Source organism: Olea europaea, chromosome 18 (genome assembly GCF_002742605.1).
Source record: "Olea europaea var. sylvestris chromosome 18, O_europaea_v1, whole genome shotgun sequence".
Taxonomy (NCBI): Eukaryota; Viridiplantae; Streptophyta; class Magnoliopsida; order Lamiales; family Oleaceae; genus Olea; species Olea europaea.
Genome location: NC_036254.1, coordinates 2039326 through 2056237, shown reverse-complemented (window position 1 = coordinate 2056237; position 16912 = coordinate 2039326). Strand labels below are relative to the sequence as shown.

Sequence of the window (16912 nt, the reverse complement as noted above, 5' to 3'; positions counted from 1 at the left end):
TATTTAGAAAAATTTTGAAGTTTGATGACCTCCTGAAATTTTTTGGCAATTTTCAGTGACTATTTGGGGGTATTAACTCATTTATTTACTTATAAGTCAACTTTCTAAGCTTAGGCAAACAATGCTATCAGTCTTGTATTTTTCGCTTTATGAACGTATTTCATTTGTCACCTTTAAGCTCGAAAGGATCTTTTCACCAGCTCGAAAACTGATAGTGTGGCCATAAAGCATCCTATTAGTTTAAACAGATTTGGCAGGATGAATATATTAGACGCGATACAATGAGATGAGTGAAGTTATTCAAGTGTGCTTGAGATGACTTATGTTTTTATTTCTTGTACAAGAGTTTTTTTTAGAAATTTATCTTAAATCAATTTTCCCTAAAAATTCTTCTAGATAGACATAATACTTTTAGAAAATTATTCAGACATATTCAAAAGTAGCTTTTTAATCTCAAAAATAATTTTTTACTTTTCAAAAATCCTATTAAATGGACCCCTTATCTAGAGTCTAGATAATTATGGGTATATGTGACAATAGCCACATTGTCCAACGAAGTTCGAATGCATTTTTCATATATTGGGTAGCATAGCACCATTGCCACATCGAGCGATGATCATCTAAAACTCTACTAAACAAATTAACTCAAACTTGTCTTTAATGTTGATCAATTTTGCTCAATCTAGCATATTGAACATGTCAATTAGGTTTACTATAAAGGTAGAAGTACACAAGTAACTTAAACTGTGCATCCGTCGTCTCTCAAATCCTTCAGAAAAAGTTAATGCGTAGAAATTTCCAAATGTAAGGTCAATGTCAAGTACAAGATGAAGGTAAATGGGAAGACGGTTCGATTTCATTATATTCATGCAGCCACAATGGCAGAAACTATCTTAAAACTTAATTTACATCAAACAGAGATGAAAAATTACCAGTGAATTCAATTACTTCCACCCTAGAGTTGTTCATATCTTAATCCATAACAAGATGCTTTTCAATTTACAGAACTTGCAGCACCAAGTCTGGGCTGTAAGTTTCAACATCTTCAGGTCGCCAATGCTCAAGGACTTGTTCGACTTTAGCTCATTGAATGCTGCCTTTTCACGGGCATAGGTGAACGTGGAGACAAGCACCTTCCCTTCTTATTTTTTCATGTTTTATAGTTCCGAAATATCTTTTATGATATTAGACAATACTTCCATTCTTGTCACTGATATCTCCATCAAGATTGCCCTCTTCAAAATATACTTCGTCCAAGGGTATTTTAGGCAAGACAAAAGAGCTACTGATTCAGTCACCCAATCAACACCCTCAATAAACCACCTCTCTAAGACTGCAGCACAAGCTCCACAAGGAAAATTCCTCCATCAAACCTCAAACCAGACGATTCGGAAGGCTGAGGTAACCCATCTACCATCCCACCAAAGACGTACAAGTAACGCCCTGAATGATCAACACAAGCTCGATGAAAGGATCTGCAGTTAGGTTTTTGGCCAATGGATCCAAGTCGTCTCCACATTTTTCTTAATAATCCTTTTGAGTTCAGATTACCATGCTGCAATTTAATTGAAGGCAACAAATTAACGTCTAAAACCCAAAAGTCATCTTTCCTGTGCCTGTATGAATCTTCGCCTCCATAAATAAGTAGTCGATTTCCTAATATAAGGTTGGCCGAGTGACCTACTCGTGCGAGGGTAAACCCTTGGGGTATGTCACGTTGTTCAAATAGTTGTTGCATCCATCTCCAATGGCCTTCGAATGCACTCAAGAGCCACACATCATTAAGCACTTCATATCCTGATCCCCTACCTCCAAATAAAATTGTTTGTGTTCCTCCAATATGAGTTAATGTGTGCCCCGAGCGGGATGGGGGACATGGATGAGTCAAAATTTCTCGCCATGTTCCAAAACAAAGATTTTCTGAGAGATCTAGAATCCAAGTGTCGCCTAGTCTAAGTCCGGATAACCCTATCCCTCCATGGATAAGCATCATCTTGTTATCAAGGCAACATCCGGCATGAGCTCCACGCGGGGGAGGGGCAACAGCACCAACATCAAGTAGCCTCCAAGACAAAGTAACCCCAAGTGTTTCTTTCAATATAACTTGTCCTACCCAAGTATCATTTTGGCGAATCCCGTGGTCATTGATCCCTCCAAATAGGATAAGTGAATCGCCAATTACGACACATGAGTGCCCAAACCGCCCGCTTGGAATGCCTGAGTATGTCTTTTGCCACTTCAATGTCCTCCTAAAGTCATCACCTATATATGCTATCCATGTATCATCAAGATGCCTCCCTAGAGGAAAAGAACAAAAAATGACAATACCAAAATAATAAGAAAATTAAGTTAGTTTGAGCCAGATAAACTTATATCAAATGATACTACATGAAAGAGAAATCATTTACTAAAATAATCATCAGAAGTGATAGACAATGGTTCATTTGATGACAGTGGAGGATGTAATTCATTTGTTGTAATTTTTACCTATACAATTTTTTATGGAACTTATCAAAGCCAAAAGATTATTGATGATCATTATTAATTAACGCACAAAGACATTCATTGGATAATTAAATTGAGACAGCATATGTTTACCCAGCTAATAAACCACCTTTAGTTGGAATGGATATTCAGGGACCCTTCTCCCTTTCCTCGTAGCTAATATTTTTCACTTCCACTAGAAGTACAAGTCCTATTTATGCTTTTTCCAAAGCAGAAAATATAATATATGAGGTGCTATCACAGTTCTGGACTATTAGACTTCACAATAATTAAAATGAAGTCTATTGTTTGCGTGATGATTATATGCAGATTAATTAAAGCAACCCTGGATAGTGAAGCCATTTATTTGAATTGCGGGAGGGAGGGACCTAGCTAAGACGGGGTGCCAACAAGATGAAATGCTTGTTGTCACAGGGTAAGGACTATAGCAAATTTTCACCCACTGATGGACTGAGGAATTCAAAGGCACACAACCAAAGGCACTAGGAACAGAACATGGCAATTATGGGAATCACCCAACTGTATCTCTCAAACAAATGAATCTCAGGGAAAACTTAGCTAGCACAACACTTCTCTTGTTTAGTGCCTCAGCAGCTTAACACTATGTATAGAAAATAGGTGTAAGTTGGCACCCCAACTGGTGTCCTAACCAATTCTAGCATTGGCCACTAGCCATGTCCTATGTCACTCAGAAACTGCTTTATTACTCAATTCCCACAACCGCCAAAACATGGTGAGTTTAGAGTCATCAGGTGCAACCGTTACTTGACTTTGCACACTAACTAAGAGTCCACATCACCTTCCTCCAACTTGCCTCTATGCACACTGAAACTTGAGTCCCTCTATCATGTGCAAGAATGCTGCCTGCATGTCATGCTTGCAGCTCTGATAGCCTATAGGGCAATCTACCCATCCCATGCACTGTCATCAGATTGTCACACGCAACACAACTCCATTGCCTCTCTTCTGTTTGATTGTGATGCAGCCATTACAGGCACACCCTCACTTAGACATTGGCATGAGGTAAAGAAACGTGCTTGTCATAGCCACTGCTCATTTCAATGGGTTAACACTTAGACACATTAACACAAGCTTGACTTAATGGAAACACAATGTGCACAACTGATGCAAGTATGGATTATTAATCTGTTGATTTGTCATCACACCTAGAAATTCCTACAAAAATAAAAAAAATATATATATATATAGTTGGAAATGATGATCAAGTCGATCGGGACAGAATGAGGAAGCTTGCATGGAACCTCTATTTTCGAGCATGGATCGACAAGATCAAAGGACCAATTTTTTCTTCATAAATAAGGAAAAATCTTTATTGAAGCATGGGAAAAAATCCCACTACTGCACATCAGAGAAGAAGAATTTTCTTCCAGCATACTTTTGAAGACTACAATTGAATTGCTCCTTTCTTGGTTATAACAATCTGTTAGTAAATCAGCTGTCAGTAATCATGACAAAAGTTAACATGTTACTATCGTTTATGCTCCCTGGACAACGGATATTCTTTCCCTTCTCAAGAAACACTTTACGCATCATCTCTCATGCTTCTTATCTTACATTGAAGTTATTGTTTATTTAAATTTTCAGGCATTTTCAGTGTCCCCTTCTTTACTTTTTCTTTTTGGTGTGCAGGATGAGGTAGCTGGTTGGATCAACTCTGGAAAGCAAAGACTGGAATTTGAACTGCTGGGGCAACTGGAAGCTCTTCGTGTTACATCTAAAACTCCAGCTTGGACATGATGTAGATGACACCAACACAATGTTTACAGTGTACTAGTAATCTTAAAATACTAACTGAATGAATCACTTGAGGGCATCTTTACATCTCTAAAATACATAAATCCTATAAAGTTCTTCTTGCTATTTTATCTTTGGGACATGAACTAGTAATTGTTTGCACAATTCCAAGAGTATTTGCCTAAGAACTAGCAGCTGGAACGTATACTGTCCATTTTTCCTTCATTTGTCCACAGAAGCAACCAGAAATTTCATATTCGAAACCTCAATCCCTTTTCAATCAAATAAAATTTAGCAAATGACTTCAATTCAGGCAATAAAACACTTCCAACTGCATGATGTTTAAAACAATTAACACGAGGGTCCATCGAAAAGATGAATATAATCAGAATAAAGATTAGGGTGCCAAGCATAAAGTATACTGAGAAAGAGAATCGAAAACTATATATATAATTCAACAAGCATAACAAATAAAATAAATAAAAAGTGACTGACCTCCTTCACATCCCCCACCAAACAGAACAAGGCATCCATTCACAAAATTGAGGGAATGAGAAGCTCTAGGACTCGGAAGAACCTCATCGCCATCTGGGGTTTCAAACAATAGTTTATGGCAACAAACAGAGTCTAACTGATGAACCTGCTGGTACAACTTCTTCCATTGAATTCCCTGCACGGAACTTGATGCTTTCAGTGCATCAATAGCGGAATTACCCCAATCCAAGACAAAGTAACCCCAAGTGTTTCTTTCAATATAACTTGTCCTACCCAAGTATCATTCTGGCGAATCCCGTGGTCATTGATCCCTCCAAATAGGATAAGTGAATCGCCAATTACGACACATGAGTGCCCAAACCGCCCGCTTGGAATGCCTGAGTATGTCTTTTGCCACTTCAATGTCCTCCTAAAGTCATCACCTATATATGCTATCCATGTATCATCAAGATGCCTCCCTAGAGGAAAAGAACAAAAAATGACAATACCAAAATAATAAGAAAATTAAGTTAGTTTGAGCCAGATAAACTTATATCAAATGATACTACATGAAAGAGAAATCATTTACTAAAATAATCATCAGAAGTGATAGACAATGGTTCATTTGATGACAGTGGAGGATGTAATTCATTTGTTGTAATTTTTACCTATACAATTTTTTATGGAACTTATCAAAGCCAAAAGATTATTGATGATCATTATTAATTAACGCACAAAGACATTCATTGGATAATTAAATTGAGACAGCATATGTTTACCCAGCTAATAAACCACCTTTAGTTGGAATGGATATTCAGGGACCCTTCTCCCTTTCCTCGTAGCTAATATTTTTCACTTCCACTAGAAGTACAAGTCCTATTTATGCTTTTTCCAAAGCAGAAAATATAATATATGAGGTGCTATCACAGTTCTGGACTATTAGACTTCACAATAATTAAAATGAAGTCTATTGTTTGCGTGATGATTATATGCAGATTAATTAAAGCAACCCTGGATAGTGAAGCCATTTATTTGAATTGCGGGAGGGAGGGACCTAGCTAAGACGGGGTGCCAACAAGATGAAATGCTTGTTGTCACAGGGTAAGGACTATAGCAAATTTTCACCCACTGATGGACTGAGGAATTCAAAGGCACACAACCAAAGGCACTAGGAACAGAACATGGCAATTATGGGAATCAACCAACTGTATCTCTCAAACAAATGAATCTCAGGGAAAACTTAGCTAGCACAACACTTCTCTTGTTTAGTGCCTCAGCAGCTTAACACTATGTATAGAAAATGGGTGTAAGTTGGCACCCCAGCTGGTGTCCTAACCAATTCTAGCATTGGCCACTAGCCATGTCCCTGCAAAAGCTCCCTATGTCACTCAGAAACTGCTTTATTACTCAATTCCCACAACCGCCACAACATGGTGAGTTTCGAGTCATCAGGTGCAACCGTTACTTGACTTTGCACACTAACTAAGATTCCACATCACCTTCCTCCAACTTGCCTCTATGCACACTGAAACTTGAGTCCCTCTATCATGTGCAAGAATGCTGCCTGCATGTCATGCTTGCAGCTCTGATAGCCCATAGGGCAATCTACCCATCCCATGCACTGTCATCAGATTGTCACACGCAACACAACTCCATTGCCTCTCTTCTGTTTGATTGTGATGCAGCCATTACAGGCACGCCCTCACTTAGACATTGGCATGAGGTAAAGAAACGTGCTTGTCATAGCCACTACTCATTTCAATGGGTTAACACTTAGACACATTAACACAAGCTTGACTTAATGGAAACACAATGTGCACAACTGATGCAAGTATGGATTATTAATCTGTTGATTTGTCATCACACCTAGAAATTCCTACACAAATAAAAATATATATATATATATATATATATAGTTGGAAATGATGATCAAGTCGATCGGGACAGAATGAGGAAGCTTGCATGGAACCTCTATTTTCGAGCATGGATCGACAAGATCAAAGGACAAATTTTTTCTTCATAAATAAGGAAAAATCTTTATTGAAGCATGGGAAAAAATCCCACTACTGCACATCAGAGAAGAAGAATTTTCTTCCAGCATACTTTTGAAGACTACAATTGAATTGCTCCTTTCTTGGTTATAACAATCTGTTAGTAAATCAGCTGTCAGTAATCATGACAAAAGTTAACATGTTACTATCGTTTATGCTCCCTGGACAACGGATATTCTTTCCCTTCTCAAGAAACACTTTACGCATCATCTCTCATGCTTCTTATCTTACATTGAAGTTATTGTTTATTTAAATTTTCAGGCATTTTCAGTGTCCCCTTCTTTACTTTTTCTTTTTGGTGTGCAGGATGAGGTAGCTGGTTGGATCAACTCTGGAAAGCAAAGACTGGAATTTGAACTGCTGGGGCAACTGGAAGCTCTTCATGTTACATCTAAAACTCCAGCTTGGACATGATGTAGATGACACCAACACAATGTTTACAGTGTACTAGTAATCTTAAAATACTAACTGAATGAATCACTTGAGGGCATCTTTACATCTCTAAAATACATAAATCCTATAAAGTTCTTCTTGCTATTTTATCTTTGGGACATGAACTAGTAATTGTTTGCACAATTCCAAGAGTATTTGCCTAAGAACTAGCAGCTGGAACGTATACTGTCCATTTTTCCTTCATTTGTCCACAGAAGCAACCAGAAATTTCATATTCGAAACCTCAATCCCTTTTCAATCAAATAAAATTTAGCAAATGACTTCAATTCAGGCAATAAAACACTTCCAACTGCATGATGTTTAAAACAATTAACACGAGGGTCCATCGAAAAGATGAATATAATCAGAATAAAGATTAGGGTGCCAAGCATAAAGTATACTGAGAAAGAGAATCGAAAACTATATATATAATTCAACAAGCATAACAAATAAAATAAATAAAAAGTGACTGACCTCCTTCACATCCCCCACCAAACAGAACAAGGCATCCATTCACAAAATTGAGGGAATGAGAAGCTCTAGGACTCGGAAGAACCTCATCGCCATCTGGGGTTTCAAACAATAGTTTATGGCAACAAACAGAGTCTAACTGATGAACCTGCTGGTACAACTTCTTCCATTGAATTCCCTGCACGAAACTGGATGCTTTCAGTGCATCAATAGCGGAACTACCCCAATCCCTCCTGCATACAGATTCCCATAGAGAATCAGAATATGCCAAAAACTTCAATTTCCTGCAAGTCATGGCAAAACAAAGAATCGATTCAATGGGTAGGAGGAGCAAAATCGAGAAAATGTGATCCTGGGCTATGTCGGTTATCGGTGAAGATGATTCGTCGCTACTGATGGCAGTGGTGCTACTGCTCTCAGCCATGGCTATGGGACACTACTGTGTGTCTCTTTTGTGCTGATTGAAGTTTATTTTCGTGATTTTTTTTTTTTTTTATCACTCTGTTTGACAATTTTTTATTTTGTTTGTATTTTGAGTTTTTACATTTTTACCGGAAGAGTAAAATCTTGGTTTATTAGGAATCAGGTTGGCCTCATTCTCTTTCATTTTTTTTCGACCACACAATTTCATGAAATAGTATTACACATAAATCGAAAAAATTTCATTTTTTTTCAAGCCAAACATTAAAATTTGGGAAAAAAAATGAGGGAAACCGAGGCTTATTTTAACTGCATATTTTGTAATCCGACAATTATTATTTGAATTTATCCATTACTCATTTTCATCAATTTACAATTTTAAGAACTTATTTCTTTCCAGATAGACAATTGATTGAATTATTGTTGTAGGATATTATGTTGATTAGATGTGGACATTTATTTATTGATTTGGTGCTATTTGGATTGAATCAAAATGGACGACGTTGGCCTCTTCAATCCAATCCAATCCAATGGTGAGATTTGCAGTGGCTTCCCAAATGAAAAGTGTCCAATGGGCTTTTTCCACTTCAGATTTGCTTTTTGTTAATATTATCATCTCTCTCAAACATTTTATTTTTGTACAATAAAAAATAATAGTAAATATTGGGTTCGTAAATCTTTGCGTAATTAAGATGTTGCTTTTATAGAAACAAAAATTTCTCTTTTATCCACTTTTGCAAGAATCGCATTGTCCAAAAGTTTTACTCATTGGTTATCGTTTTTCAATCATAGTAATAAATATGAAAATTGAGTATATGAGATTTCCTGCTTCAAAAGTGGCTTATTTCAAATCCTTGATTCTCATCTCTTTCTTTTCTCTGGTATGTCAAACGAATTCTTGCTGTAAAACGGGGAATTGAAAAATTCCAATTCCACCTCATTGGTCACAAATTTCTGATAGAAATGGACATGAAGGCATTTTCTCAAATGCTGAATTTCAAAAAGAAGCAAATTCCAAGTTTAGTAAAAATAAAGAGATGCGTCAGAAAATACAATGTATTGTAGATCGGTAGATGAATACCAATCCAAAATACATTGAATTTTAATTTTATTGACATCTGGCAAAAAAAAAAAGGCAATCAACTGGGTGCCAATCTTAAACATGATAATACCATAGTTTTGGCAGTTTTGCTATATATACATTTACTTTGACAGCTTCACTGACATCCTATGATGTGGCAAATAGTGTGATGATTGATTTGAATAACACTTAGTGCCTGTTTAGTATAAATTTTAAGCCAATTAAAATCAATTTTTTTTATCGTTATTTCACTATTTCAATCGTCATTTTTGAATTATTCTCTCTCACAAGTAGAACCAACGGTCAAAAAATCAATTATTAAAATTCCTACCAAACAAGCACCTAGTCAAGTCAAGGGCTGGATTTTCGCCACGACATGAAATGTTAGACTGGTTGTTCAAAAAGTATGTACAACTAGATCAAATCCAAATACCAATGCCACATTAGCTAAAAATTAATCTGTTTAAGCCCCCGTTTGGCCCCCTCATTCTATACAAATTTTAATTATTGGAATAGTATTTTTTTTTTTTTTTTGAAAAATAGGTGGTTGAAAAAAAATGAAAAGTTTTTTATTTGCTTGTAATATTATTTTATAGAAAATTGCATGATTAAAAATAAGAGAGAAAATGAATGAAAAGGACTAAAGGAGAATGGGGGTCAAACGGAGTTTAAATGTCTATTCCATCCACGAAATGCATTGAAAATGTTTTAGCCCATAGGGGTCTTCACAAATACCCTATATTTTGGGGTAGTTTTGAAAAAACATAATAAATTTAGATTAAATGATAATTAGTTAAAACTAAACGTAAAATAAATGCTCTAAAATAACGACAATCCTCAAAATCAACCTTCAATATGCAAAAATCAAAGAAAATTTGAAAGGAAAAAGAGGAGATCTTCCATAAATATGCAAACAAAATTAGTTCATTCTTCAAATCTCTGGAAAAAGATTGATAGAGGTGTGTAATTAGTCGAGAAAATCTTCCACAAAAATATCGAAAGCTCTGGAAAAAAGTCAAGGAATTCTTCCACAAAAATACAAACAAAGTTACAAGTTTTTTTTTATATATGTTTTGGACTACTTATTTAATTAGTTCTCCAATTTTATTAATTTAAGATTGTATAATATTTTTTTTGCATAGATTTTGAAAGTAACAATCGTTATTATCAATTTTCAGTTGAATGATCTCTCACTTACAAATTCTAATCATCTTAGTTCATTGTCTATCTCACTTTTTATTTGAATTTCGTGATTAGTTTTAGTTGAAATCTTATGATGTATATAATTAATATTTATAAAGTTTCTTTTTGATGATTTTGTTATTGTGATTGGAAATATGTTTGAAAATAACATTGTTGGACTTAAGAGGAAATAGAATGTGTCAATACATATGAAAAATTAGCTTTGAATCAATTAAAATGATGTATATAAGAATACAAGATATTTAACAAAAGGAGAATGTGAAAAAGTAATTGTCACTTTTCTCAAAAAAAGTCACAATATCTCAAATGAGCAATTACACGTGTGAATTTTTTGGAAAATTTAACATATGAATTCAAACCTTGTCTTATGTTATACAAATGAAAAAGAAAATTTTGAATCAATTAAAATGATGCATGCATGGTAAGTGATATTGTGTCACTTTAAAAATAAAATAAAATAAAATCATAGTATCTCATTTAAGCAATTAACTAAATGTACACATGTTAGTTTTTGAAAACTTTAACGTACGAATTCAAACCTTATTTTATGTTAATACGTATGGGGAAAAAAAACTTTAACTCAATTTAATTGATGCATGCAAGTTCTTTGAAAAATGAGAATGTGAAAAAGTGTTCAATTACTTTTCTCAATAAAGTTAAAGTATCTCATTTGAACAATTAACTTTTATGTATATGTATGTGCATTTTTTGAAAATTTTAACATATGAATTCAAACTTTATTTTATGTTAATACATATGAAAAAGAAAATTTTGAATCGATTAAATTAATGCATGCAAAATCTTCGAAAAAAAGGAGACTATGAAAAAGTGACACAATGTAAAAAGTAATATTCTATTACTTTTTTTAAAAAGTCACAGTATCTCATTTGAACAATTAACAATATGCATATGTATTCATTTTTGGAAATTTAAACATACGAATTCAAAATCTTGTTGTATGTTAATACATATGGAAAAAAAATGAATCAATTAAATTGATGCATATAAGTTCTTTGAAAAATGAGAATGTGAAAAAGTGACAAAATATCACTTTTCTATGAAAAAAAGTGACATTTTGTTACTTTTCTCAAAAGAGTTACAATATCTCATTTGAACAATTAATTTTATGCATGCATGTGTGCGTTTTTGGAATTTTAATATATGAATTCAAACATTGTTTTATGTTAATACATATGAAAAAGAAATTTTTAAATCAATTAAATTGACGTATGTAAGATCTTTGAGAATGTGGAAAAATGACACAAATGAAAAGGTAACATTTTGTCACTTAAAAAAATAAAAAATCACAATATTCCATTTGAGCAATTAACTATATGCATAAGTGTTCATTTTTCGAAATTTGAACATACTCATCCAAACCTTATTTTATATTAATATATATGACAAAAAATTGAATCAATTAAATTGATACATGCAATTTGATTACTTGGTGTATTTGTATTAGCATGCACTTGTGTTGGGATATATTAGCAGTAAACATATTGTGAATCTATTGGTGAGGTGGAGTATAGATGCCTAGGGTTATGTAACAGGGATGTGGTATGTGACATTTGGATCACATGTGGAGTGTGAGAAAGATACTTCTATCAATTATGTTGGGTGGAGACATGTTATCCACTTACGCTGGAAGAAGTAATATAGTGATAGGATTATCCCATGAACTTAGGATCTTTAGTGGTTTACCAGTTAGACATGAATTAAGTTATTAGTCTAATAAGCATGGTAGACAATGAGAGGAGATATGTATTCTCAAGATGTTAGCAACATAGAGAATGAAATATGATATGTGTGGTGAGATTTTTTCTTGGATCATTTATGCATTTATTATATATGTGATGGCCACTTGTTGATTAACTAGGTGTTAATCTATTGTCATGTATGAACGAATTTTTTATAAGATTTGTGTGTTATCCTATGTTATGGCCCCGTTTGATTTTCATTTTTATCAAAACATATTTTTTACTCTCTTCTTTTTAACCACAAATTCTTTATTAAAATAATATTACACGTAAATCAAAAACTTTTCTTTATTTTTCAATCACACATTCTCCATCAATCTAGTATTCTAAAATTCATTTTTTCATAAAAATGGCTACTTCTACTTGGATGTTTTTAACCTTAGCCTTGGTGAATTTATGAAGCAGGTATGATATGTGTTTCGGGTCCAAAACACAAGGTAAGGTTGATTATCCCAATTTTATTGATTACCTTAATTATGCCACTATTAACTTTGTGTTTTGATTAATTGCAGATTGATTGGGTATCAAGGTGGAGATTTATTGGGCTTTGATACCCAATGAATCTCGGACTATGATGTAAACATTGGATTGAATTTTATATGCATTAGCTGATGAGTGAAATTATTACCAACAATCAAGTCCAAAGGTTCGACCCGAAAACGTGAACCATCATAAGTAACTAAAGAAATTAATGTTACTCATGGCCCATATATATGTATCAAACATTTAAAATTATAAAATATTATATTTACTTAATAATTCTTACAATTGGTTAATTATAAAATTTTCAAGTTTTCAAAATACAAAAGTTAGATTATTTTTCATAGTTTTAAATTTCAACTAGACAAATTCTACTTAACAGATTTTACAGAAATTTCATATGTAGTTTCGAAGTTTCCAACAAAATAAAAAGTTTCAAAATTATAATAACATAATATAGAAAGTATGATAACTTAAATCTTATCTTAATCTTTATCAGATAAAGTTATTTTTTATTTTTATACAGATAAAGTCATTTAAAATTTTGAAATAAAATACAAAAATTAAAAAAGTTACTAAACTAAAGTCTAATAAAAGATTTTTTCAAAAAAGAAAAAATAATAAAGTGCATCTAGACACGCATTAAGCAGTCAACTTAGCAATAGATCACTTAATTCATGCTTACTGCTAAGGCAAAGCACTTTGCCCGCTAGGCGTCATCTAAGCACGCTTTTTAGAACATTGAATTTTAGAAACTATGATAAACATGTTGACTTAATAATTTATTTTATTCTCTTTTTCTCTTTAGATCATTGGAATTTCTCTTTTTCATTCTTTCCTTTTACTTATTTATTTTTATCTGCCACTGAGACTATAATTCATATAATGCATTGGAGATGCTCTAAACAACAAATCAAAAACCCTTGGCAGCTGTTGGAAGAGAATTTTTTATTCGGTAATTATTATATTCACCATACGTTTTTATTTGTTACACAATATTTTAATTATACTTGATTGCCTCAATATCTTCTCATTGTAACCCATATATTCCTAATTTTTTCAATGTATTCTTATTATTAACCTTTCATTAATTAAGACAAATTGTCTCTAATAATCGATTCCATCAAAAAACATCTGTTAAGATGGCATAAAAAGAGGAGTAGAGCAATGTTATCCAATCTTCCTGTATATCTAGTTAATTCTTGATATGCCATCAATAATTAATATATTATCTCAAATTTACCCTTATTAGGTTCACCACTAACACACTAAATTGATAATATGTCAAGAATTAATTTGATGGACAATAAAATTGAATAAAGGATCTCAACTTTAAGAAGAGTTATTTATCCATCGTATTTAGAAAAAAAAAAATTGATGCAAAAGAGTGAAAAAAAATATTTTTCTCTCATTTTAAAGCACACAAACAGAATATTTGACAAAAATCATCACCAATGATGATATGTTTTATTCAATAGAAGATTAAAGAAAATTTTGAAGAAAAAAGTTAGGAACATGAGTGTTATAATGGGGAAAAAACTTGAGGACTTTAAATGCAATTAGAATATGGCAAAATAATTATATTGCTAATAAACTTAGCCTTTATGATTCTCACGTTGTGTGTGTATGATTTTTGAACCTTGCTAATATAAATTCTCATGTTGTTGATAACTTCACATTCTTCTACCGGCCGAAGTATTGAAATATTTACATGGAAACATGGAAACAAATATTCTTGCTCAAGGTCTCAGACTAGTGTCCATAATGTTCAAATATATTATTGTTCTTGTAAATTAGAATTTAGTATAACGTTTTGACCTTCGCTCTTCAAAAGTAAAGAAATACTGGGACGTCCATGATCCATCTTTTAAGGTCATCTTCAATGGATTCGTGGATTTCAGTTTATACAGTATTTAGAAGGACGGATTTCTAGTCGACGTGACATTGGTGTTTAACTAATAGACAATCATGTCTAAAATTGGTTTTCAATTGGTTCCATCTACATTCTAATATTTCAACCTACGTGTCGTTTATTAACATTTAAACAAAGATAATAAAATAGAGTGGAAGGGAAAGAAAATCTAATATTTTAAAAACTTGAGAAACAAAATTAATTAACATGTCTAACGGGAGTCATTGCTAGCTTGCATTGAAGAGGTTTTTCATTTTTTTTTTTTTTAATTACCTTACATTGCAATTATTTTAAGTAATTCATGATTACATTGGAGATGCTCAAAAAAAGAACTCCTAAAGGCTGGAGTAAAAGCTTTCTTTCAAATTGGATAATTGTTTATCATAGAAGGGCAATGAGTGATTTTTTACAAAGGCCTTCGAACCTTAACGTTGAAAGATTAGGTTCATGTTTGATCTTCATCTTATAATTTCCTCTTTTTTTTTTTTTTCAAACTCATTTTTAACCACAAATTTTATGTGATCCACAATTTTTATCGTCTTTTTAACCACATTTTATCAACATTTTTTAAAATCTATTAAAATCCTTATTTTTATCCAAACCAAACGTAGTTTGTGTTATTCAGAACTATATTTTTGGATTACTTTAGAATTTATTCAAAAATGAAAATTGAGTAGGGAGCAATGTCAAATTTTACATTCGGTTTTGAGATTATTAAGCATAAAACCCCTTATCTCCACCAAATTGTCATTCATCCAAATTTTGGGAAAATCAACTTATTTTTAAAATAATTAGATTTTAATGGAAATGAGCGGCCACCTTTATACTTAACAAGTACTAATTTAATGGCCCTCTGGGGCACATCCCAATTGACAAATGACGGAGCTCTTCAAGGTCGGCGGTTCAGAGGTAGCGGATTTGATTCATTGGACTCTTGGAAGGCAGGTTTTCTCCTGGAAGACATGATATTTTCTGGAAGGCAGGAGTTCTCCTGAAAGGCAAGGCTTATACATGGGTTTGACTCGCTCGTCACTTTGGCAGATCANAAATTTTTTTTTTTTTTTTTTTTTTTTTTGGAAATATGATATAGGGACACCAACTCCATTGTTTTATAATTTTCATGAATGAACTAAGAATTATTTATTTAGGTAAAAGTGAATTTTTAATTTTTATTTTTTGAAGTGAATGAATACCCCTGTCCGAGTTTAAATCAAGAAGTTATTTGATAATTTCTAATAATGTATTGTGTTTATTTCTTTATATTTTCCATGGTGTTTAAAAAATAAAAATAAAAAGAGAGAGAGAGAAAGAAAGAAAACATCAAAAGCCCGTTTGACGTGATTTTTAAGAAATCAAAAAGAGTTTTTGAAAACCAAATGTTATTTTTGAAAATCTTTGGTTTATATATATATATATATATATATATATCTAGTTAAATGAGGTCTTAGAAGAAATTGAGAAGAAAACACTTTTAGAAATAAGTTTCTAAACATCAATTAAAGTAACTTTCTCAACAAACTCTTTTACCAAAAGTAAAAACATATAGCCCCGTTTATTTCTCATTTTTGAAAGAATGAAAATAAAAAATCGAGCAGTTACGGATCCCCTAGAAGAGATAGAAATTCAAATTTGATGACTTAATGTGATAGATAAATGTCATATTTTTTATTTTAATGAGAAAAGAATGGAATCAAACATGATAATAATATAATTAAAGCTGGTCAAACCGATCAGATATTATACATAAAATATTAATAAAACTCCATCCGGTTACATTAATTGCACATGAAAGAGACACAATGTCCCATTGAGCTTAAAATATTAAACATAATAATTATTAATTAAGATACAAAGTTATGGTCGATATTCATCCCTAAACTTGAAAGCAAAGAATCTAAATCTGAATTCACGTCAACCATTCTCTCTCTCTCTTCATTTGATTCTTTTCCAACAACTTTTTTAAACATGGATCCACAACCACCTATACATATCGTATTCCTTCTTAGTAGCCGCGGGCATAATTCAATAGTGTAAAGGATATGAGTAAAGTAGTCTCAGTCTTGCTGGCGGTCGCAGTGTGAGGGTTCGATTCCTGAGATATGGAATTGGACTCTTTGTGAATACCAGTGTACGGATAAGCTCTTGTTCCCTGACCTGTTGAGGAACATTTCGCGATTTACCTCCCTTGTGATGCTCCAGGGATGAGACGGTGGGGGCCCTCAAAGTTGGGGTTCAACCTTTTTTTTTTAATATTCCTTCTCTCTCTCTCTCTCTCTCTCTCTCTCTCTCTCTCTTCATTTGATTATTTTCCAACAACTTTTTTAAATATGGATCCACAATCACCCATACATTCGATATTCCTTATTGG

The 16912-nt window shown here is 32.9% G+C and overlaps 1 protein-coding gene across 2 annotated transcripts; it reads right to left on the bottom strand.

The window, feature by feature from the left end:
• Nucleotides 1-770: 770 nt before the first annotated feature.
• LOC111367130 (F-box/kelch-repeat protein At1g51550-like) lies at nt 771-8188 on the bottom strand. 2 transcript variants are annotated; one of them, XM_022987854.1, is made up of 3 exons: nt 7911-8186; nt 4756-4974; nt 771-2298 (listed from the first exon to the last, which is right to left on the bottom strand). In XM_022987854.1, exons 1-3 carry the CDS (start codon nt 8110-8112, stop codon nt 1328-1330), a joined length of 1392 nt encoding a protein of 463 aa, XP_022843622.1. In that variant the 5' UTR covers nt 8113-8186; the 3' UTR covers nt 771-1327. The 2 variants fall into 2 exon arrangements, with proteins under 2 accessions (XP_022843622.1, XP_022843623.1); XM_022987855.1 differs by lacking the exon at nt 4756-4974 and having other exon boundaries at nt 7692-8188.
• Between the last annotated feature and the right edge of the window lie 8724 nt (nt 8189-16912).